General features: G+C 39.7%; 2 protein-coding genes across 2 annotated transcripts in view; one reads left to right on the top strand and one right to left on the bottom strand.

The window, feature by feature from the left end:
• Positions 1-290: 290 nt before the first annotated feature.
• LOC139726618 (uncharacterized) lies at positions 291-8,523 on the bottom strand. The gene is made up of 4 exons (XM_071637607.1): positions 8,370-8,523; positions 7,819-8,058; positions 6,132-6,802; positions 291-550 (listed from the first exon to the last, which is right to left on the bottom strand). Exons 1-4 carry the CDS (start codon positions 8,521-8,523, stop codon positions 329-331), a joined length of 1,287 nt encoding a protein of 428 aa, XP_071493708.1. The 3' UTR covers positions 291-328.
• A 5,088-nt stretch (positions 8,524-13,611) lies between these two features.
• Positions 13,612-26,210, top strand: part of LOC139726617 (uridine-cytidine kinase 2-B-like) — a 35,889-nt gene continuing 23,290 nt past the window's right edge. Inside the window, exon 1 of the mRNA XM_071637606.1 lies at positions 13,612-13,814. Coding sequence (XP_071493707.1) covers positions 13,725-13,814 — 90 coding nt within the window. The 5' untranslated portion in view covers positions 13,612-13,724. The remainder of the gene's footprint in view (positions 13,815-26,210) is intronic.

The following is a 26,210-nucleotide window of genomic DNA, read 5'->3' as shown; positions in this document are numbered from 1 at the left end:
ACGTCTATTCTGTGAAAAATAGGCAAAACTTAACGAAGTCATAACTTCAATGATTCTTGTCCCAATTTGATCTAATTTTTACTGCAGTGTTTTTAAAATGTTGCTCTTTCTTTCAGGCTCATAGTTAACTGGTCCCCAATTTGTCCTTTAACCCGTTGAGGATGAGTCCCGAGTATACGCGGGCTGGTGTCTATAGGAAATGCGTGTTGTAGCAAAATCAGTCCAACCTCGATAGGTTAACAAAGAGTCAAGTCCCACCTTCACTTTGACTTTAATACAGGGGGTGAAAATCTAACAGACTGGCCAGTTATGGAGGTGGGAGTGGGGCTCAGTCCTGGAGGAGCAGCTTGCCCTTGCGCTGTAACCTCTTGACCTTCTTGGACTTGCGGGCGTCGGTCTTGGCCTTGACGTTGCGTCGCTTCCGCGCCTCCCGCTCCTTCATCTTCTCCTCCAGCCGGGCGGTGCGGGCCTCCCACTGCTTGCTGCTCTGCTGCTTGCGCTTCCCTTTCCGCTTCAGCGACTTCTTTAGCAGCTCCACATCATCTTTTACCTGTTGTCAGCCGGAAAGAGGATTAATCAAAACGCTTCAAATCTGAAAATTTAAATCTTCAAAGCTACAAATTCACACAGCAGATATTTTTTTTAAATCTCACTTTAACCTTTTCATTACAAATCCATTAAAAATACTTCGTTTAGTGGATATGACTGAAGTTTTGAGTTTTTGCTCTCTGCACAGGGTTCTCGACATGAATTTCTTCATGCTTGTCGGCATTTATACGCGCATTTCTGGGGGTGGGTACGGGAGGGGGGTTCCCCCTCCCGCGCGAAGCGCGGAAGCCTTCGCTAATGCTCAATACAACACAGATAAATCACCGCTAAAATGCCACTAAATGCGACATTTTCACGGAGATGTAATGAACGTTGTGAGGGGCATATTCTCACAGAAACAATGCAGAAACTCCATACCTTTTGTTAGCGGCAGTTCCTAAATAATAAATGAAAGAGAAGTAGGTGCCGATGGTGGAGGTTCCGATTTCTTTTAGGCCTTTCCTGTTTCACTGTTGCAATAATTAACCGCCTCTGCATCGCAACAACGCGCGCCGTGTTGCTTTCTCGCCGTCTGCTCGACCACGTGGTAGGCCTATTGCATGCAAATGCGCGAGAAGCGATCGAGAACTTTCGGGACATCGTTGCACTTTCCTTTCCGGGTATACTGCGGTAGTTTGGCCGTGACATCAAAGAGATATCATACAAAAATGTAATGATGGTCATTATTCTGAAGGTTTGTTTAATCATAAAATGAAACGATTCATTACTGAGTACTTCGAAGGTTTGTAATCGAAAACAACAACAACACCAAAGGTCGGTACTACAGATGAATGTTCAAAATAAAACTGATTTCGTTCGAAGATTAACAAGCATTTTTTCTTTATTATTTTCTGATCAACGAACCTTCAGAAAGGAATCTATCATCTATCATCGTTATTGTTTCCGAAAAACAAACCTTCAGAATAAGAAAACACCCTTTTGGGGCCGTTGTTGTATTCCGAAATTATATACTGGCAGAATATTCGAAATAACAAAACTGATTTCGTTTGGATATAAAAGAATATTTTCTCCTTTATAATTTTTCTATTAACAATCATTCAGAATTAAGAATGTAGAGTATTATTTTGCCATTATTCTTTCGGAGACGAACCCTGAGGGTAAGAAAACTGTAACCGTTTTCATTTCTTCTTTATCGTTTTCCGATTAACGATCGTTCAGAATTAAGAATCTAAAGTATTATATCGTTATTCTTTCGCAGTAACGAACCTTCAGAGTAAAAGAAAACTGTAACCGTTTTGGGGCCGTCGTTTTATTCTGAAATTTCACTGACGGAAACGTTCGAAATAACAAAACTAATTTCGTTGTGAAATGAACGGACATTTTTAAAAATCATTTTTGGATTAACGAACCTTCAGAATAAGGAATATACTCGGTAGCATTATTTTTTCATTAATCTGTCGGAGTAACGAACCCTAAGAGTAAGAAAACTGCAACTGCTTTTTGGGCAGTTTTATTCCAAATTTCACTGGCAAAACGTTCGAAATGACGCACTGATTTCGTTTTGAAATTTACGGACATTTTTCTTTATTCAATTTTCGGTTAACGAACCTTCAGAATAAAGAATCTATTATTATTTCATCATTACTACTTCTGTCGGAATAACAGACCCTTATAGAGTACGAAAACACGCTGTTTTGTGCCGTCGTTTTATTCCAAAATTTCACTGACAGAAACGTTCGAAATAACAAAACTGATTTCGTTGTGAAATGAACGGACATTTTTTCTTAATCATTTTTTTTGGATTAACGAACCTTCAGAATAAGGAATATAGCATTATTTTATCATTAATCTGTCGGAGTAACGAACCCTTTGAGTAAGAAAAGTGCAACTGTTTTTTGGGCAGTTTTATTTGAAATTTCACTGGCAAAACGTTCGAAATGACGCACTGATTTCGTTTTGAAATTTACGGACATTTTTTTTTTCAATTTTCGGTTAACGAACCTTCAGAATAAAGAATCTATTGTTATTTCATCATTACTACTTCTGTCGGAATAACAGACCCTTATAGAGTACGAAAACACGCTGTTTTGTGCCGTCGTTTTATTCCAAAATTTCACTGACAGAAACGTTCGAAATAACAAAACTGATTTCGTTGTGAAATGAACGGACATTTTTTCTTAATCATTTTTTGGATTAACGAACCTTCAGAATAGGGAATCTAGCATTATTTTATCATTAATCTGTCGGAGTAACGAACCCTCAGAGTAAGAAAAGTGCAACTGTTTTTTGGGCAGTTTTATTTGAAATTTCACTGGCAAAACGTTCGAAATGACGCACTGATTTCGTTTTGAAATTTACGGACATTTTTTTTTTCAATTTTCGGTTAACGAACCTTCAGAATAAAGAATCTATTGTTATTTCATCATTACTACTTCTGTCGGAATAACAGACCCTTATAGAGTACGAAAACACGCTGTTTTGTGCCGTCGTTTTATTCCGAAATTTCACTGACAGAAACGTTCGAAATAACAAAACTGATTTCGTTGTGAAATGAACGGACATTTTTTCTTAATCATTTTTTGGATTAACGAACCTTCAGAATAGGGAATCTAGCATTATTTTATCATTAATCTGTCGGAGTAACGAACCCTCAGAGTAAGAAAACTGCAACTGTTTTGGGGCAGTCGTTTTATTCCAAAATTTCACTGGCAAAACGTTTGAAATGACGCACTGATTTCGTTTTGAAATTTACGGACATTTTTCTTTATTCAATTTTCGGTTAACGAACCTTCAGAATAAAGAATCTACAATTTATTATTTCATCATTACTACTTCTGTCGGAATAACAGACCCTTAGAGTACGAAAACACGCTGTTTTGTGCCGTCGTTTTATTCCGAAATTTCACTGGCAGAACGTTCGAAATAACAAAACTGATTTCGTCGTGAAATGAACGGACATTTTTTCTTAATCATTTTTGGATTAACGAACCTTCAGAATAAAGAATCTAGCATCATTTTATCATTAATCTGTCGGAGCAACGAAAAAAAAAATGAATCTTGGTTGCGATAACTGATGCTGGTGTAGAGAAAAACAAAGACAGCTCGCTCAAAAGATGCTTCCTTCTTTCAGTTTATTTTCTCCCCAGTCATTCCTATCGTTCTCCTCCCATGAACCCCTGCCATGCGCGGACGATGAACAAAACAAAATGTTACCGATGCTGCAATGAAAAAAAAGAAAGAAACACGTCCTCAAAGCAAATTATCTACACTTTTCAAGTTGAACAAATTGATGTTCGTAATGAAGAATAAAAAAAAGCACGACCTCAAGCAGTGGGGAAACTTGATATCATGGCTTGTGGAAATTTCCATGAAATTTCCACGAAAGCCAGGTGTCAGATAAAGAATGTCGCGCGTACTACCACCTTGCTTCAGTGGTCGTAAACAGCGTGTACATAGCATGTAAACCAACTGGGAACATTGATGAATGATCATTATTTGTTTTCTGCCCATGAAGGCCCCCTAACCCACCTTTTAACAAACCAAGCCAGAAGCACGTGGAGCATTACGTATACGTTGAACTTGAAAGACCATCATGACAGAATTACTATAAATTTCGGCCCGGAGAAGGAAAATGGAATATTCAAGAATGACGTTTACAAATCCATAGAAATTGAAAAGGCTAAAATGGAACGCATGGCTTTTTAGATTAAAAAAAAAATGACCCACTGAAACTACCAAAACCTAAATAATAATTTGCATTTGCTTACTCCATCGCACGTTTTTTCTTTTCTTTTGTTAACGAAAAATGGAGTTAATTTTTCTCTCTGCGGCAATGCTTTGAACGCATCTAATTTTGCGTCATTGCCGATGGCCAGCTTCCTAAAGAATTGATACGAATCCTTTCAAATATACGAAACAAAGTCTAAAGATCCTGGATCCTGGCGGTGAATTTCGGTGGTATTATAAATCCTGCTCACTATCAAAATTTAATCATCTGTTCCTTGCGCCATTTTACCAACCAACTGTTCCTGAAAATTTCATCCTAATCTCTTCCCAAATTTTGACTTATTTTGCGAATAGAGAGACAGACAGGCAGACAAACTATTAACAAACAAACCAAAGCAGCCAAAAAAAAAAAAAAAAATACAACCTTTGGGCGGAGGGGGGCATGCATTTCATATCGTTTGTTTTTGCGTAACCCGACAACAAGCGTGACAACAAGCGAGCACGTGTCAGCCTTCCTCAGCCTCCTTCGGCCTCCGACCCTCTCTTCCCGTCCTCTCTCTCTCTCCCTCTCACAATACACTGTACCGTTGTACACGCAGGCGGTTGTAAGTGGCCGGCTGGGTGCTTGTGCATGTGTGTGTGGATCCCAAATCAGAGCGCATGTGAGTGAGCAAGTGTGTGATGTAGTGTGTATCAGCAGGGAGGTGAGACCTCCCTGGTATCAGCTAGTACACGTCGCTCTGTTGAGCTGCGTTGTTGTGATCGGTGCGGTGACTGCGTGGGTAAATTTTTGCGCTTGTATTAAGTATGTAAACTGCTGCTGCTTTCAACATCTAGCTTCTTTTCTAGCCAGATAATAAAGACTGAAAAAGGCGAGAAATTGGTCCGAACTTAGCTCGTCAAGCAAGTTACCCTTGTCGGCAAGTTCACGCGTGGTGTTACCCTTGTCGGCAAGTTCACGCGTGGTGTTACCCTTGTCGGCAAGTTTTACCCTTGTCGGCAATTGCTTCTTCAAACCGCACGCTTGTCGGGGCCGACAAGGGTGATATACGCTGGCGAGATCCCTGCTGCATGAGTTTTTGCTCTCTGCATTTTCTTTTTTTTTTTTTGAGGGGGAACAGATAAGAAATATACCTGCTCAAGGCAAGTGACTTGAAATATCACCAAGGTGACTATAGTTTGGTAAGAAGAAGGTGATATCAAGAAGAATTATTCAAGCTAAAATGCTTGCTAACAGCCCATGTATTTGTCACTATTCCAGGGCCCTGGGTCCAATTTGTTCAAATTAATGCACCTCGCTTCTGTCTGCTTATTCTGCATTCAGTGTGTGAAAACTGGATGCGGGTGACATCCCCACCGACTGCTCTGTCTCTTTATAGCATTGCCAACTCAAGAGGGGCATGCTAGCAAGCTGTGGCATTTGTGTACAATGCAAACTTTCCGTAGAGTCACAGAACAGTCTGAAATTCCCCTACAGGACCCAAACTGGGCTAGCCTTCCACACAGGGTGCTTCTACCCTTCTTGTCCAGGGCAGTGAAAACTCACTGTTGGGAAAGTGAAATGACTGGGCACTTGCCCGTTTTAAGTGCAGGAAATGGTTTTGTACAGTGTACAAACATGGCTGTAACAAAATTTTGTTACAACCAAGTCAGAATTCAGGTCCTAAAATTTGTTATCATATATCTCTATTTTTTTAAATTCATTTGGATAGAATAAAATTTCTGTAAATGAAAGAAAACTTCCAATCCCAAGGACTTCATTGTAACAAGAGTCACCTGTAATGCCCTACGATTGGGTCCACATAGGCTTTAAACTGTTCAACGAATACATCCAAACTATACTGACTTTTGGTTACCTTTATTCCCTGGGCGCGGTCGATGACAGTTTGCCACTTGCTCTCCGTCTCCATCTGGTGAGCCTGATCTGGGTCCTTCTCCTTCATCTCCTTCAGCTTCTGCTCCTTGTATTCTGCCTTCTTCAGGAGCCGGCCGTAGTCCTTGTTGCTCCGCGGCTCCGTCACCTTCTTCCGACGCTTCTTCGGGACGGCCTCGCGCTCGTTCTCCGCAAAGTCAAAATGGCTGAAGCTCACATCCTCTCCACCTGCATTTTTTCCAGACCCGGTCTTTTGTCGTTTTGTTGACTTGCTCTTTTTCTTTGACGATGTTTCTCTGTTGCCTTCACCGTCCGAGTCCTCCTCGCGAGCACTGACCTCTTCAGAGCCGCCGTTAACCATCTTCGCTTGCGTGGCCTTCTCCAGCGCTTCGTCGCGTGTTTTGGCGGCCTTGACCGCCTTGATAGCTTCCAGTTTCTTTTTCTTCTCCTTCTCCGCCTCCTTCCTAGCCACCTTCTTTGGAATGGTATTCTCAGGAAGTGCTGGCTTGGCCTTACGCTTAGTCCTTAGCTGTTCTATCCTTTGCCTAACCTTCTCTCGCAACTCATCGATAGTGGCGCTACCGGTGACAGACTCTACGCTCATTGGCTTTAACCTACTGTGGGCAGGAGCATCACTGGATTTAACATCCACCTCTGTAAAACAAGATACCATTAAAAGAAGGATAACAATACACATGCAAAATTTACACTTCATTCTGAAAGCATATATATGAATGACGTATGAAAAAAAAAGTGGATATTCTCATTTAGTATTAGGATTGAAATATAAGTATGAATTGCACCTCTTTGACAAAATGTTTCAACACATGGAATGCCTCACATTATGAATAAAAACATAAATGCAGTGAATTGGGAACTCATTTTCAACTTTAGGCAAATGACACAAGACTGAACCGTACAGCATACTTTCTAAAAATCACTACTACGGCTGTAAATGAGAGAGTTCAAACATTTTTGAAACGTGATTTTGCTGACCCTTATTCATCATAGACAATCACTAATGCTAAGTCTCCCAATGAAAAGAACACACATCACCAATATTTTTTCCCCTTATGATTTACACTAATAAAAAATTGATGTCCTTCACATCCAATTGTTGTACAAGTTGGGACTACTAACCAAACAATAATATGAGGGGACCAGTTCACAATTTCTTATATAATTCACAGGGAAAAAGACAACATTTTCATCATATTTCTATGTCCAAACCCACGGAGGAAGTAGAACAGTGACGACATCATCAACTCAGCTGATTCGCAGCTGTAATTGTGACTACAATCACTCTTTTCAGAAAATGTATGACTCATTAAAAATTGGAACTACTTTCCTTGCTCTTTTGTCAGACTTCAACATAAGTTTATCTGCTTTGTTTGTTGGATTTAACTATGTTTGATGAGGTTGAGTTTTACTTAAATGTTTTCACCATAGCACAGTCCTCTCGCCTCTCCTGGGGGGCATTTCATGAAGCGTTTTGTCAGATATTTTTTCTGACAATCTGTTATAAGCTTGTCAGACAAAATGATCCATGAAATGTCCCCCTGATATCACTGCACAACTATGGATACAAAATAATCTGCTTCATCCATGCTCTTGCTTAGGGGCACTATTCTCCTCCCTACTTGTGGGGATTGCCTAAGAAGAAAACTTACCGCTGTCATCCGACAGGTCCTCCAGCCCGGTTGCCATGGCGTCACTTTCCGACTCGTCCTCCGACTTCTCCCGCCACACCCGGCTGGAAGTGGCCACGCCCTCCTTCCCGGACAGCTTGCCCTGGTCCATCTGGAGCTGGATGTCTGTCACACTGCGGTGCTGGGTGGGGTCGAGGCGCTGCCGTTTGTTATTTGCCTTCTTCTTAGAATTGTCCTTCACCGACTGCTTGGGTGCTTTTTCTGTGAATAATAAGCAATGAAATGCTCAAAATCATCTTCATGGTGAAGATTATGAGACTAATATTTATAACAATGATGGTTTGGATGGCAATGTAGCTGATGGTGATGCTGTTAACGACGATGACAGTGGCAATGATAACAATAATGACAATAATGACATATCTATCTCTTTACAATGCAATAATCCTTTGATATGGTTGGTCAAGGAGATTAGATAGGACAAAAAATCTGGTATGAAGTCTTTGTGTGTGTGTGTGTGTGTGTGTGTGTGTGTGTGTGTGCGTGTGTGTATGGAAGACAAAGATATTCACCTCTGGAGTTATGGAAGAACTTTCCACTCCCTGCCGCAGCATGCTTGTTCTCCTGTTCGAAGTAGTACCTCGCAGGGATAAGATCAGTCATTCTCTTGAAGTAGTCATTGTGTAGTTGCAGGTTGCTCAGGAGGTGCAAACTTTCTGCATCCATGGTTTTGGCACTGTCACTGCACTGGTACTGGAATGATGAACTCAACACCTAAAAACTGAGAAAGCCACAGCACAGAAATTGAGCAAGTGTTTTTATCAGTCAATCTAACGTCTACATGTGTATCTGAGGCATCAAAGACACACTATCTTACTTAGAACAACAATGTCTTATGAAACACAACTGAAACACAACTTGCAATGTTTGCAGGATTTCTGGGAGATCTTCAGAACAACAACATGCAAGAGGGAAAGCAAACAGAGCTGTCATTGCACTGGACACTGTCACTGGACTAGAGTTTACAGCCTTTGATAAGGACCAAGGTTGGCCGCCAAATGACTTGCCAAGAAGCTTCACTTTTATATGGTATCAAAGGACATACAGGTAATTTCATGTAGGCCTACAGGCAGATGGATCAAAAACTTACTTAACAACCTGAACCGTGCGTAATGTTACCATTGGCATTGTTAGGTACAGTCATTCACATAAAATTCAGTACATGGGACTAGAATAAAATGAACACGATTCCACTTTGGATGAAAACCGAGCTTTTTCTTTTAGATCACATCGTCAATACACGGTAGGAAGAATAGAAATCTGTATCTTACCTCAAGCACTTCGATTCAAAATACGGGACCGGACCAGACACGGTCATTCTGTTCCTGAAAACTAGCAAGTTTCTCACTGCGTAGGACAGCACGAAACATGTGCGCATGCTGCATGCGCGCATGAGATCCGATGTGTACTTGTATGCAGCATGCATTGGCCGCTGGCCGCCATGCACTGTGGCGCGACCAAGGGTGCACTCGCGAGCGCATACGTGGTTTATTTGGCACCACTATGTGTAGCAGTGTTATTCGCGGTGTCGATTGCGTAATCAACTGTGCGCTGCGCTGGTACGATGTCGTAGCGCCGAAGTACAATACAAATGTATTGAGAGTGGATCAAGAAATAAATTCATGTCCGGTTTTCATGGGAAGTCACGTCTAAACCGTATTCTTTGTTCTTTGCTCTATACATGGGTGTATGCAAGGGGGGGGGGGGGGGGGGGTCGGGAGGGTCGTACGGTGTTCCAGCAAATTGTCAAAAACTTCGTAAATTTCGTAACTTAGTTTTAATATGCCATATCTTATTTCTAAACCGCACTGCCGTATGCCGAAAAGGTCACTTTTGTATGCACCAAATGGCCCCATTCCAGAAATAAAATAAAAAACTCCCTAGCTATACCGTGGGAGGGGGGACACCCCTCTCCACACCCTCCCCCCGCTCGGTCGCTCCACTCCCTCGAAAAGGTAAAGGTCCAAAATTTTTTATTACGACCCCCCCCCCCCGAAAAAAAAATCGTGGATACACACCTGCTTATAACACAGAATCATTGACATCAACTTAAACATGGAGAAGATACTTGAAAAAAATAAACAACGAATGCGACAAAAAGTGGACTTTGTAATAAAAAAATTCACATGGGACAGAACATCATAACAGGGAGGGGAGACGACCTCCGGCCCTGCTCAGAAGAGACGACACAACACAAATATCGATCTTACAGGCATGTTGTAAAGACACGATAATGCAGTTGGCCCTATTAGCAGAGTTACCCTTCACTGAAGGAGACATTTAGATAATATTTTCTCATTTTTTTTATCAAGACAATAACATCTGGTGATATTCTGTAATTTCACTGAAGTATACGTCACTGCAAAGATATATACCTATTAAATCAGGCTTTCCAGGCTGTGCTGTTCCCATGGGAACCAAATATTATCACTGGAATTTCAGATCATGATGGGATTGTAAAAGTAGTTACACCAGGCCTGTTATATAACTTTCTATAGGCACATGGTAGGCCTATAACTAAGGGACACAGCCCCGAAAAAAAAATAACGCCACAATTCCCTTCAAGAAAGAATCAAATTTGTTGTTATATAGTTACCTGTTGTCAGCAAATAAATCAATAACGTATCTAATTTACTCCCCCAAATGCACAGTGAATTAGAGAGCTGAAACTTACATAAATTTGCTGATGGGCGATGTTATGAATAGGTTATTGATCATTAATAAGAACTATAGTAAGATATATGTACAATGACATAATTATATCACAGATGGTGACATAAAATCAACAAGACGCATCATCTAATCGACGACGGAACCCCACCTTGTGCACGGGGCATAATGTGCACGCCCGGCGCCACGTTTTTAAAGGTGGGAGGGGGAGGGGGTGTATATTTCTACTGCCACTTCCGGGTTTCATGCTAACAAGGACAAGCAAAAAAAACAAACCAAGCCAAACAAAACCAAAACAAAACAACTTAAAGCAAAACAAAACAAACCAAAAAAAAAAAAAAACCCTTCACCCGCGCTCCCACAAGCTCTATAAAAGCAAGTACAACTTGCAATCGGCAAAAGCTTTATCACATTCTAACAATATAATTATATATATTTTTTTTTCTGCTGCCACTTCCGGGTTAAAAAAAAAGTTAGGGGGGGGGGGCAACGTGGTTATGTGATCCCCACTCGTGCTTAGGAAAAAAAAATCATGAGAGGAAATAAAGTAATGTACGCGGGGGGGGGGGGAGTGGTTATATACAGTGTTAATTTTGAATTCCTCTTAAGATGGTATGCTCTGTACTATTTCATAGTGTTCTCTTGGTATCTCCCAAAAAGTTAAAAGCCCAATTCTCATCTCCACCAATACTGTACCATCGATCCCTTTAAAATGCAAATACTTTTTATGATAGATACCTATATGCCCGCAAAGTAGTCAATAATGATTAAAATTAGTTTACACGAAATATTTACAACAGTACAGATGCCAAAAGAAAAAAAAAAATGCTTTGCTAAAATTTCGAGACCCAATCAAAAAAAAAAAAGGATACGTGTCATCATATACCATTAAATAATTTTCTTTCAGAAATCTACATCTCTCTAGCATGGTTGTTATTTGGACTGGTTAAGAATTCTTTTCTTTCTGCTCTCCAGTATCTAACATCTGACCTCCCTGAGAAGATCGTCATTGAATGAGCAAGGAATCTGTAGGGATAGGTCATTTTATAAGCCTATATTATGCGCATATTGATCTGTTGTATAGCCAGGGAGGTGTAGGTAAAATGGTACAGGCTCATGTTGCAGGTCTCAATAATCCTTTTGTTTGAGTGCAGTCATGGCAGTGGTCTCTTCTGCTGTTAAATCTGGCCAAGAGGTATAGAAAGTCCTTGATCTGCCCAGGGAGGTGCTCTCTATCTGTCTAACTCATCTACGTATCTCTATTGCATACAGCTGTAGCCCGATCAGACGCCGTGCGTAACATCGGCATGTATGTGCTATCTATCTATCTATCTATCTATCTATCTATCTATCTATCTATCTATCTATCTATCTATCTATCTATCTATCTATCTATCTATCTCAGTATATATCTATCTCATAGCAGTATCTATCTATCTACCAAATCTATCTATCTATATATCTATCTTTAACAAACATATATCTATCTATCTATCTATCTATCTATCTATAACTATCTATCTATCTATCTATCTATCTATTTATCTATCTATCTATCTATCTATCTATATCTATCTATAACTATCTATCCATCTATATATCTCTATAACTCTCTATCTCGTGATCGTCCATTATGCATAGCAGGCTGTCATCTGCGCAATATTGAGATATTATTCTGATCATTGGTCTAAAGTGATGCATTGTATAAACTGATGCACATTCATTCTTTTGACTTTGTCAGAAAAAGAGGTTGTTATACGTAATCGACACGGTGCCCTCAATATAGGGCTCACACCTGAAAATATAATGGAATATCCCTGACTAAAATGAAGAAAAAATCACTTAAAAATCAGAAACGCAGTTTGGCAAAAAATAAAAAATGAATAGCTGCAGATATTGAGTATGAATTTCTCTACAGAAACTGCATTTTTGTTGGAGGATGAAAGCTTTTCTCATGGAATTTGAAGGGACTATAACATTGTTTGATTGGGTGCATCTACCGAAAATATGTGATTTTTTTTGTTAGTAAAAAGAACTCGTAGTCTGGCTTTGCGAACCCTTGGACAGAGTTCGTGAGCTGAAGAACCCCCCGCAAATGTGATGGATGAAAGGGTACATCTCACTTTTTCAGGTTAGTGAAGATGAAACAACTCATTAAATTTTCTCCCGGCTATTTTACAATTTTTTTTTGAATTTTGAATTCTAACACACGTCTCTATGGGGGAATACTTACCCGTGTGAGCCCTATAGTTTCCTCCATAATTATAATAGGCCCATTACATCAGGAAGGCCACCACCTCCCTTAGCATGGTAATGATTCTCCGTTTGTGATGTGCATGACGCAAGGGGGTTACCTAATAGGCCCTATACACAATAACTCGATCATTCACTAAATCGATCCACGCATTTGATTGGCATGGAGTGTTAGCTCTGAGCCTAGTAAGTTATCCGTTGCCATACAATCTTTCCGTCTATCACGGTCTGTTCGGTTTAAAGAGTGATGAATACATGGTTTCGATTTTAGGAAATAGGAAACCTTGCATTTAGGGTGAACGTGGTATGGGCATTTACTCCACGGTCCATATAGCATGCATCCAAAACAAAGCCAGGCAGAGATTGCGACAACGCCGAGTCTTGAAATGTAGACTTTGTCTAAGTTATTGAAGAAATTCAACTGGATTATTGCGTAGTTTTCGTGCGCAAAATGAATTGTGTAGAGATGGAAAATAAAAATTGTGTAATCTGACAAAATTGATAAAAGCATTATAGGACTTAATACGTAATGACATATTGGTATTGGATCCAACATTTTGTGACAGCAAAATAACAGTATGGAAATTGTCTTATTCGCGACTACGCTCAGCGGTATTGCCCGCGAATGACATCATTTCGGCTGCGATTGTCATCGGGGAATACTGAGAAAAGATGATCTAAACGACTGTACAACACTGCACAACGGACGTGGACGGGGATCGATCGCGATCAAATGAGACTTGTTGTACTCGGATCGTATAGAAGTTTTTGCATCTGAAATCAAAAGGCGCGAGCTAGCAGCGTGGTGTGTATATACGTATGAACCGTAGCCAAAATAGGGAGCAGTAAGTAGATTCAGCTACTCGTGGCAAGATATCGAAAATTCAGTGTCGACGTGGGAACTTGGTGTTCTTGGCCAGGTACACAACAGAATTTTCTTGAAAATGTCGGAGAAAAGATCGACCTCGAATAGTAATGGGAGGAACAAGCGACCATTTCTCATCGGAGTCGCAGGAGGCACTGCCTCGGGAAAGGTATGGCTGATTCGAACGCATGATTATGGTCTTTGTGTCTGCGGTCGTGTTGCAGAATGACCCGTGTTCGTATGCAATAGGACAAGCAACGTCCACATGGGTTCAACACACGTGTGTGTAGTGCCACCAAAAACATGCATCATGTCTTTTATAATGCCTGACATATCTATCTGTTCCAAGCATTATTGACCAAGATTATGAATGCGTAAACGACATCCTTTAACTGTAGATTTCTATACAAAGTTTTGTAGACCATATGAATAGAAATCCTATTATCAACATCTGATCATTGGAATTGTCAAATAATTAATTGGGACATCATCAGTAAATTTACATCACATAATTATTAGACTGCCGTGTTCAGTGTTATGCCCTAGCTAGATCTGCTACATATTGCATTGCCATTTGGGTTGATGACAACAGTTAACACACAGAGGAAATGTAAAATTTATGACAACATCTCCAGAGACTCCAACCCCAAGCACCTTCTGATCTGGAGATTCTCCCGCCTGAAACCCCTAGCAAACGGGAGAATCCAAGCTGATGTGTGCGAAGCGCGAAGTTCCTAGGGTTCTAGATGCCCTCTGGTGTTATCTAAGGCTTATTTTTTTCAACATACGATAGCAATAAGTAAGAAATCCTTTCGAACTGGAGACACAGAGCAAGGGCGGGAGAAAATAAATCTCAAGCTGGAGAACGGGAGATTTTGCAAAAATGGGTTTTCGGCGGGAGATCTCCCGTCGAAAATGGGAGAGTTGGAGTCTCTGCATCTCTGGAAATGTAGGTCATGAAACGAGCTCATTTTCTGCTCTATGACTGTATGACTATGAGGTGAGGTGACAAGCTCTGCTCTGTGACAAGGAAGGGTTGTTAGCTGTTCCTCCTCCTTTCCTCCGCTCTTAGATCCATGTATTTAAAGATTTAGGGCCTAATGCGTCCATGTTTCTAGAGTTGAGAGCCATATGAATCCATGATTTAGGGAAAGCTGGGTACCGGTAATGTAAAATTCAGTCTGCAAATCAGGTGACATCTATAATTATATCATGTGTCTGCTGGCTGGATTCCCGTGTTTACTGTACAGTGTATGCGGTCACCATTCCGAGAGCATATGATTTATCATTCACGTACATATGAAATCTGCCTAAAGGCCGTGTCACACCTATCCGGGCAAGCCTTGCGTGCGACTTGCAAAGAGCATTTTTGACAACCCGGAGGTCCCCGTAGATGATCCGCACATGACAGTACCTAGCATGTATCTCAATCGTAGTCGCCATCCCGACACAGAATCCATTCGATGTCCTCGCGGATGAGCACGGCGATCTACCTGGGCCTTCTCCCGTGATGTCAACAAGCGACCAAATCAAAGAGTATCGTGAAAGGCACCATCTCCGCTATCTATCTAAGCGACCTGAAGTCATCCTTGGAAGCACGAATGCTAGTAAGTCTTCTAACGAATTGTCGACAAGCGAACAACTAAAGCAGTACCGAGAAAGTCATCGCCAAAGATGCTTGGATGTCTCTGTGCTTCCTGAGGCTGCTACCTCGGCGTCAATACCAAATAGCGGCCAGGTAAGTGAGTGCCCGGAAGACAATAGAGAACGCCATGTCACTGAGTTACCAGATGTTGTCATCGTAGGGGACTCTATGATAAAGCACATCGACGGCCGTCTTCTGAGCCGAAGACGCAAAGTGTTCTGCCATCCACACCCGGGTGCGAAGGTGGCAGATATCTCCGCTAAGAAGGTAACCGAGGGTGTAAAGGCGAAAGGAGACGTCATTCTACATATCGGGTCAAACAACGTTTCGCATGGCAATGGAAGTACATCCACCGCAGACGACATCATAGCCTTAGCAGACGGGATTTCAAATGAAGGATGTGAAGTTGCCTTATCTAGTATCGTGCATCGTAGATGGGAATCAGCTCATCAGAGGCGCCTCGTCGATGGGGTGAATGAGCGTCTGCATACCGCTGCCCGTGAACGGAGCTGGGGTTTCATTGACAACAGCAGCATCGGTGATAGGCATCTTGGGCGAGATGGGGTTCACATCAACAAGGCTGGGCAAGCTGTTCTTGCTTCGAATATGCGAAATTTCATCAGGCGACCCAGAGAGCAACCCACTGCATCTTCTCAACAGAGATCGTATGCTGAAGTGGTGGGATCCTCAACACCGAATTTCAGGATGATTCCACCTCGAGGGCGGCTGAAATCGACCCCCACCCACCCGTGGCTTCCATTGACAAAAGCTCAACAGGGGTGGCACGAGCATCTACGTCTCGTGACGGCAACATGTTGTTAACCTCCCGCTCTAACTTTGGTGAACACTGTGCGGGTTCTCGTTTATTGAAGTCAAAATCACAACCAATTTCTAACAGTGCTTTGAAAGTTTGTACCGAAAATTTGAATTGCAATGATAATGTTAACACTGGTGAAGCACAAAATGCTCTTCAGGAGCGACCACATGAACTAATCAGAAGTAAAATTAATAATTTGATGAATGGTTCAATTCCTCCGCTCAGAAAGAGGGGTCTAAAATTTGCCCATTTGAATATTCGTAGTTTAATTTCTAAAATTGATGAACTTAGACTACTTCTGAGACATACATCACTTGATGTCATTGGTTTGAATGAGACATTTTGTGATTCCATGATTGATGATTCTGAATTGCATATCGATGATTATGTCCTATTACGTAGAGACCGTACAAGACATGGTGGCGGTGTGGCTGTATATATTTCCAAAAGACTCAACTATAAAATAAGAGACGATTTGAATTCATCTACTTTAGAATGCCTTTGGTTTGAATTGCATTATCCAAATAAGCCATCCATCCTTGTAGGGGAATTTTACAGACCTCCGAATTCTCACGTCGATTTCTTTGACGAATTAGACAGGACTTTGGATTCTGCTCTCTCGGAACATATGAGTTGTATTATATTAGGTGATTTCAATTGTAATTATATGCCACACCAATATGATGTGAATGCCGAAAAAGTTATGTTTTATACAAATATGTACGGACTAAGTCAGTTAATTGATACTGCCACAAGAGTTACAAATACTGCTTCTACTTTAATTGATTTGATATTTGTATCAGACAAAGAACTTTACAGTGAATGGGGAATATTTGAGACTAGCATTAGCGATCATTATTTGGTATATGCTATTCGGGACTTCAGTGCAAAGATCCATCAAAAATCTGAATGTGCGGAATTTCGCTCATTCAAAAATCTTAATGAGGAGGAATTTTATAGTGATTTGAGAAGTGCTCCGTGGCAGGTCATAAAAGATATAGACGACGTTGATGATGCGTGGGATATGTGGTTGACTCTTTTCAATGATATTATCAACAAGCACATACCTTTGCGCAAAAAGCGGATAAGAAAACATGCATGTCCATGGATATCTGATGAGATTGTTAAACTCATGACGGAACGTGATAAAGTTCTCAAAGCTGCTAAATCTAACAATAGTGATGATCTTTGGAATACCTATAAATATCTAAAAAACAAAGTTACTCATCTCATGAGAATAAGAAAAAAACAGTATAACACTGACCAAATTTTACAAAATCGTAACAACAGTAAGAAAATGTGGAAGAGCTTGAGGGAACTTACTCCTAAATCATCACCCATTTCTCCCAATACCATAAAGGTTGATGATGCAGAAGTATCGGACGACGCAAGTATTGCTGAAGCATTCAACAATTTTTTCATATCTAATGCTACTAAAATTACAAAAGACCTGCAGAGGAATACTTCGCAAATGATATTTGATGAGGACAAAGGCTTTGTTCCATCTCATTCTCAATTTAATTTAAGTATGATAACGAGAGATTTTGTATTGAGACAGATCGAGCTTCTTGGCATAGATAAAGCAACCGGAGAAGATCACATCGGCTGCAAACTTTTAAAGATGACAAAGAATGTTATTGCAGAATCTCTTTGCGATATTATCAACAAATCCCTGTCTACGGGAGTTGTTCCACGTGAATGGAAAAAGGCTCGGGTAGTACCGATATTTAAAGCAGGAGATATTTCTTCGTTGAATAACTACCGCCCCATCTCAATCTTACCAACAGTGAGTAAAATTATCGAAAGGGCCGTACATCAACAACTGAGCGAATTCATGAATGCGAATGATTTACTACACCCTAATCAATCTGGTTTTAGACCATTTCATTCCACATCAACTGCTCTTGCAAAACTTGTGAATCAGTGGTCTTTGAATATAGATAATAATCAAATTTCTGGAGTTGCCTTCATAGATCTTCGGAAGGCATTCGACACTGTAGATCATGACCTACTTTTACATAAATTAAAGTGTATAGGGTGTAGTAAGACGACTGTAGATTGGTTTAAATCCTATTTAAGTGACAGACAGCAAGTGACGCAATTCAAAGGAGCCAAGTCCCACCCTTCAACTATTAAATTGGGTGTACCTCAAGGGTCAATTCTTGGTCCCCTTTTATTTTCAATATATGTCAACAGTCTACCCGAGTGTACTTCAGAAGGTGTTATAGATATGTACGCTGACGATACGACCCTCACTGTCAGTGCTAATGACGCAACAGTTTTAGAAGAAAAGATAACTGTTGCACTAAATAAAGTAATGGGGTGGATTAAGAAAAATCGGCTCGTCCTTAACACTGACAAAACTTCTGTCATGATTATCGGCTCCCGTGCTAATCTCGGGAAAATTGAAAATTTCAGTATTTCATTAGATGGTAGTCGGATTAAAAGAGTTCAGTTCACTAAATGTTTAGGTGTTTTAATAGATGAAGAACTGAAATGGTCTAAACAAATCGAAAATGTATGTAAACGTACCCAAAAAAGTGTCTGCATGATAAAGAGAGCGAAGGCCTTTTTGCCCCAACAATCCCTAAAATTACTTTATAATAGTCTAGTGTTACCACAATTTGATTACTGTTCTGTTGTTTGGTCAAACAGATTTCAATACCATACAACTAAGCTAGAAAAAATTCAAAAGAGAGCAGCAAGAATAATTTTGGACAAAACATATGACACACCGTCGGCTGATTTATTCAAAAGTCTTAAATGGATGACACTAGACAAACGTTTTGATTTCAGCCGCGTTATGATGATATATAAATGCGTCCATAACTTAGCACCTTCGTACCTTCAGGTGCACTTAGTTAAGCCTAGTGATGTACATGAACATCATACAAGGCTAATAGACAGTGGAAATCTATGTGTGCCAAGATTTCGCTCTGATTGTCACAAGTGCAGCCCAATCGTATCCTCTGTACTTGAATGGAACAGGCTAGATCATTCAATTAGATCAGCTTCTTCCATATATTCATTTAAGAGATTGTTTAAGCAAAGTTGCTATTTGTAAGTAACACACGAAATTCATTCTGGGCTTTATCATTCCTGTATAATAGCGTTTTTAATTGTTATTTCGGCATTCTGGTGAACTCTTGCTGTGGCATGTACTTTTTATGTTACTTTGCAATGTACAGTATGCTGGTATGTATCTACACTGTATTATGTCATCTTCTGTATATACGTTTTGCTATCTAATGTACATATGTTCATCAATATTATTCAGGGCTCCATGGAAGACCACTATTTATTGGTGAATGGACTACCCTGACAAAAGATTAGAAATAAATAAATAAATAAATAAATAAAATAAATGTATATTTTTACCCGCAACCGTTTTTTAGGCCCTGTCACACCTTTCCAGGCAAGCTACTCTGGCTTGTTACGTGTAGGGATTTTCTAGCATAGGGCAAGTCCAAGATAAGGTCCCCTCAGAAGGCAAAATTTCATCTTTGCTCAATATTGACATGTTTGGTATCATTTTGAAGCTTATGAGTTGAAGTTTTGATTTCCATGGAGGAAAAAATTATATTACGTAAATTTATGCAAATTTCAAGGGCTTCATTTGCATAAATGTGAAACACAGCGTTACGTATGGGACATTTATAAAAATTCATATTAATTCAAAGGAAAGCAAATGATATTTGATTAATATGTGGACATAAGAAGTTCATCAAATAGTTTAACTTGGTATGAAAATTTAGGGATTATGCAAATGATTATGCAAATTGGCTCGTGTCCTATCATGAGATGTCCCATACGTAACAAATTGAGGTCATTTTTTTAGGTTTTTTCTGAAATTGCTAAGGTTATATTAATGCCCTTTTGGAAAGTTCTAATTTATCATTTAGAGAAATTAAATACCATAGAAAAAAGAAAAAACAGTAAAAGGAATATTTTTTATTAGGCATTGAAATAATGTTACGTATGGGACAAATGCGTTACGTATGGGACATCCTCATACATAATGCATGTGAATGCATGTAGCTAGCTGGGAAGGTCTCTCAGTACACAAATGGTGAATCATCCTGAAGAAAGCATCCCAACATTGTAGCTACTTTTTGAGTTATAGACACTTTAAACAATACATGTACTTGACTGAACAATTTTCAGAAAGGGGAGTAGAAAATGGCAAAATACACAATGAAAAATCAGCATTAAAGGGATGGTATAGTTTTTTTTTTGTAGAAATGGGGATTCAGTTTTCAACATTTAATGAGATGATTGGAAACCAATTATATGAATTACTAAAGAGCATACAATCCTAAGACTAGAGGAATTCAAAGTTTAGTGATGGAGATCCAATTTGGAATGGTTGTGATATAAATATATAAAAAAAATAAAGTAAAATGATTTTTTTTTTTATTGCAAGTGATACACAAATTGTCCTTATTCAGGTTTCAATAATAGCCACGACAAAATTCATGGGTATACATACTGAGGTGTGACTCGAATCAATGACCTGACTGCTAGACAGACATCATATATCTACTCGATCACTGGGGTTCCACGCAGCAGGTATTGCCTATTTATAAAAATTAATATTTCTTGTGTCAAGTTGTTTTTTATTGAAACGAAATGGCAAACTGCCCTTCATCAATGGAAGTAAACACTTTATTCAATTTTTCAGTAGTAACTATCCTGATAAAAATAGGGCATACATACTCAGGTTGGTCATAAAAATATAGAATATGATTGAATATGATTATGATGGTAAATATTTGGGGAACATTGTTCCCTTGTCAATCTGGATCAGTATTTGAGTAATTTCAACTGATTCCATTTCAATATTTATGGGCAAGTCCAAGATAACACGCGCGTTACGTATGGGACATTCAGAGACTTTTATGACCTGAAAAATAGTGTTAATGGCCTTTGATCATATTGAAATTTATCATGGTGATTGATATCTAGGAGAAGTATAATCATGTAAAAAATTGAGAAAAATGACCTTGACAATTATATTCTAGAAGAGAAAATATGTGCCGTTACGTATGGGACCAGAAAAATTTTGTTTTTTTGAACATTTTTTTCAACCTCAAAACTCTCTGAAAGTATTTCATTCTACAACTTGTAACTCACTGTGATGAGAGTCACAACACTCAAGATTATCACAGGTAAGTTTCATGTCATTAGGCAAAAAGCTCTAATTACAGGTTCTAATTAAAGGCAGACATGACGTGTTACGTATGGGACAGTTACGTATGGGACACTTTGTCCCCCATTCATTTAGTGTGTGGAGAACCATGTTATTGGGTATTTTGCATAATTATTGAAGTAAAATCAGTTGAAACTACTCAAATATTGATCCAAATTGTCAAGGAAACAATGTTCCCCAAATATTCACCATCATAGTCATATTCAATCATATTTTTATATTTTTATGACCAACCTGAGTATGCATGCCCTTTGTCCCCCATTCGTTTAGTGTGTGGAGAACCATGTTTATGGGTATTTTGCAAAATAATTTTGCAAAATACCCATAAACAAATTTTTTGCATAATTATTGAGATGGAATCAGTTGAAATTACTCATATACTGATCCAGATTGTCAAGGGAACAATATCCCCCAAATATTTACCATCATTATCATATTCAATCATATTCTATATTTTTCATGACCAACCTGAGTATGTATGCCCTATTTTCATCAGGATAGTTACTACTAAAAAATTGAATAGTTTAAAGTGTTTACTTCCATTGATGAAGGGCAGTTTGCCATTTAGTTTCAATAAAAAAATAACTTGACACAAGAAATATTAATTTTAATAGATAAGCAATACCTGATGCGTGGAATTCTAATAATCGAGTAGATGTATGATGTCTGTCTAGCAGTCAGGTCATTGATTTGAGTCACACCTCAGTATGTATACCCATGAATTTTGTTGTGGCTACTATTGAAAACTGATAAGGACAATTTGTGTATCACTTGCAATAAAAATAAAATCATTTTACTTTTTTTTTTTTTGGATATCTCAACCGTTTCAAATTGGATCTCCATCAAATTAACTTTGAATTCCTCTAGTCTTAGAATTGTATGCTCTTTAGTAATTCATATTATTGGTTTCCAGTCATCTCATAAAATGTTGAAAACTGAATCCCCATTTCTACAAAAACTATACCATCCCTTTAATGCTGAATTTCATAAGTGTATTTTGCTATCTTCCCTTCCCCCTTTCTGAAAATTGTTCATTCAAGTACATGTATTGTTTCAAGTGTCTATACCTCAAAAAGTAGCTACAAAGATGGGATGCTTTCTTCAGGATGATTGACCATTTGTGTACTGAGAGACCTTCCCAGCCAGCTACATGCATTTACATGCAATATATATGAGGATGTCCCATACGTAACACATTTGTCCCATACGTAACATTATTTCAATGCCTAATAAAAAATACTTCTTTTACTGTTTTTTCTTTTTTCTATGGTATTTAATTTCTCTAAACAATAAATTAGAACTTTCCAAAAGGGCATTCAAATAACCTTAGCAATTTCAGAAAAAACCTAAAAAAATGACCTCATTTTGTTACGTATGGGACATCTCATGATAGGACACGAGCTAATTTGCATAATCATTTGCATAATCCCTAAATTTTCATACCAAGTTAAACTATTTGATGAACTTCTTATGTCCACATATTAATCAAATATCATTTGCTTTCCTTTGAATAAATATGAATTTTTATAAATGTCCCATACGTAACGCTGTGTTTTACATTTATGCAAATGAAGCCCTTGAAATTTGCATAAATTTACATAATATCATTTTTTCCTCCATGGAAATCAAAACTTCAACTCATAAGCTTCAAAATGATACTAAATATGTCAATATTGAGCAAAGATGAAATTTTGCCTTCTGAGGGGACCTTATCTTGGACTTGCCCCTATGCAAAAATTATTTTGCAAAATACCCATAAACATGTCTCTCCACACACTAAACGAATGGGGGACAAAGGGCATGCATACTCAGATTGGTCATAAAAATATAAAAATATGATTGAATATGATTAGGATGGTGAATATTTGGGGAATATTGTTTCCTTGACAATCTGGATCAGTATTTGAGTAGTTTCAACTGATTTTACTTCAATAATTATGCAAAATACCCATAAACATGGTTCTTCACACACTAAATGAATGGGGGACAAACTGTCCCATACGTAACTGTCCCATACGAAACACGTCATGTCTGTCTTTAATTAGAACCTGTAATTAGAGCTTTTTGCCTAATGATACGAAACTTACCTGTGATAATCTTGAGTGTTGTGACTTTCATCACAGTGAGTTACAAGTTGTAGAATGAAATACTTTCAGAGAGTTTTGAGGTTGAAAAAAATGTTCAAAAAAACAAAATTTTTCTGGTCCCATACGTAACGGTACATATTTTCTCTTCTAGAATATAATTGTGAAGGTCATTTTTCTCCATTTTTTGCATGATTATACTTCTCCAAGATATCAATCACCATGATAAAGTTTAATATGATCAAAAGCCATTAACACTATTTTTCAGGTCATAAAAGTCTCTGAATGTTCCATACGTAACGCGCGTGTTATCTTGGACTTGCCCCATACCGGACATTCCTGAGGGCGGAAAAGGATTTGAGCGAGTCGGCGCATGTGTCTTACTTGCTGGACGCGTTCTACTTAAATTATACTTGCGAGTATACTGTGTGACCTTTGTGCCAATCGCGTGGGGGCTGACAACTCAGTGAAGGAATTCCTCAAATGGAATGGCTGAAATCCCACAGAATTTCATTATCTTGGCTGCATATGGGACTGCGAAGTACCTGCGTGGGAGTTGCCTGGGAAGTGCTGCCGCTAAGGGCCTCCTACTGGCGTTCTGCGTGGACCTCTACGGGCATTCCCACGACTCACCCGGAAAAAGTTTTGGTCATGCTCAAAACTTGGCTGCGGTTAAATCGGACTTGCGTGAGCACCTCCGGGCAACTACACGCTAGATACTGTCAGGTGTGGACCAACTGCGGAGAGCTCCGGGGAGTAAATTTGTTTCCCAGGGGTCGCACTTAACTTTTTTTTAACTAGCCAGGCGGACTACTTAGAATCAATTTTGACACTGAAGCAATATTTTGGCTAGCCAGACGGACTAGTAACTTCAGAATTTTATGATTTTTAGCTAGTCCGATGTGATTTCGGGTGGCCAATGGCCAGCGGACCATCGCTAATTTCGAACCCTGTTTCCCCGCAAGTCAAGCCGCAAAACTTCCCCTGTACGGTATGACAAGGCATGAATGAAAATTGCAAACATTCTTGTTCGCCCGCTGAAAATCTTCTACGTGCTGGAAACTACCTCCTCGCCACAAGCCCGCATAGCTTGCCCGGAATGGTGTGACACAGCCTTAACGTTAGATGATGATTTAAGAGTGCAAAAGAGTGGCTTGTGCTAGCATGATATACAGGACTGTTGATATCTATGGCAAATGCTTTATCTTAATCTCATGGTTTAGTATATTTGTATGTGTGTGTGTGTGTGTGTGTGTGTGTGTGTGTTTTATACAAAGAGTATGGCAAGTCTTTGCAAAAATAAACCTTTGTCCTTGTGTTAGGGATGTTTGCATGTAACCTCAATTTTAGATCATCCTTTCCCTTTCTATTTCAGCCATTTATACTTCAAAATGTATTGGATTTTAAGTACCAAGTTCACCTTCATATCAATACATGTGGATTGAGTGAATGCAACAATATTAGTAGAACACATCAGTGAATTTTTAAAGTATCTGCGCAGTCACTGCTGGATGACAAGACTACTACAGTGTGTGATGTCACATGCGTACAAAGATAAGGAAAATAAAAAGAGAATTTCACAAAACTTGACTTTTTAGCTCACCTGAGCCAAAGGCTCAAGTGAGCTATTGCGATCGCCCTTCGTCCGTCGTCCGTCGTGCGTCGTGCGTCGTGCGTCGTCCGTCGTCCGTCGTGCGTCGTGCGTAAACTTTTTACATTTTCATCTTCTTCTTGAAAACCCCAAGACCGATTTTCATCAAACTTGGCAGGTAGCATCCCTAGGGGGTTAGGAACTCAATTTGTTAAAATGGGCACCATGCCCCACCCAGGGGGCCCCCAGGGGGGCCCAAACCCCCCAAAATTAAGGAATCTGTAAAAATCTTCTTCTCTAGAACCAGAAGTGATAGAGCTAAGTTAATACTATGAGTTAGTACATTGATGACTGTAGTTTCAAGTTTGTTCATGGCAGAATCAGGGGTGCCCCCCTTGGGACCCAGGGGAGGGGGGTGGGGAGGGGTTCTAATGGGGCCTAAATTGTACATTTTCATCTTCTTCTTGAGAATCCCATGACCCATTTTCACCAAACTTGGCAGCTAGCATCCCTAGGGGGTTAGGAACCCAATTTGTTAAAATGGGCACCATGCCCCACCCAGGGGGCCCCAGGGGGCCCAAACCCCCCAAAATTAAGGAATCTGTAAAAATCTTCTTCTCTAGAACCATAAGTGATAGAGCTAAGTTAATACTATGAGTTTGTACATTAATGACTGTAGTTTCAAGTTTGTTCATGGCAGAATCAGGGGTGCCCCCCTTGAGACCCAGGGGAGGGGGGTGAGGAGGGATCCTAATGGGGCCTAAATTGTACATTTTTATCTTCTTGAGAACCCCATGACCCATTTTCACCAAACTTGGCAGGTAGCATCCCTAAGGGGTTAGGATCTCAATTTGTTAAAATGGGCACCATGCCCCACCCAGGGGGCCCCCGGGGGGCCCACACCCCCAAAATGAAGGAATCTTTTAAAATCTTCTCTAGTATCAGAAGTTATAGAGCTAAGATAATACTATGAGTGAGTACATTAATGACTGTAGTTTCAAGTTTGTTCATAGGAGATCCAGGGGTGCCCCTCGGGGAGGGGGGGGGGGGATGGTTGGGAAGGTCCAAATGGGGGCCTAAATTGTACATTTTCATCTTCTTCCTGAAAACCTCATGATGGATTTTCGTCAAACTTGGCAAGTAGCATCCCTAGGGGATCAGGATCACAATTTATCAAAATGAGCACCATGCCCCACCCAGAGGGCCCCAGGGGGCCCCA

Source organism: Diadema antillarum, unplaced genomic scaffold (assembly GCF_040938485.1).
Source record: "Diadema antillarum isolate AM-2024a unplaced genomic scaffold, OU_Dant_1.0 seq00000094_RagTag, whole genome shotgun sequence".
Classification (NCBI taxonomy): domain Eukaryota; kingdom Metazoa; phylum Echinodermata; class Echinoidea; order Diadematoida; family Diadematidae; genus Diadema; species Diadema antillarum.
Note: the sequence above shows the minus strand (reverse complement) of the source record. Positions and strands in the feature narration are given on the sequence as shown.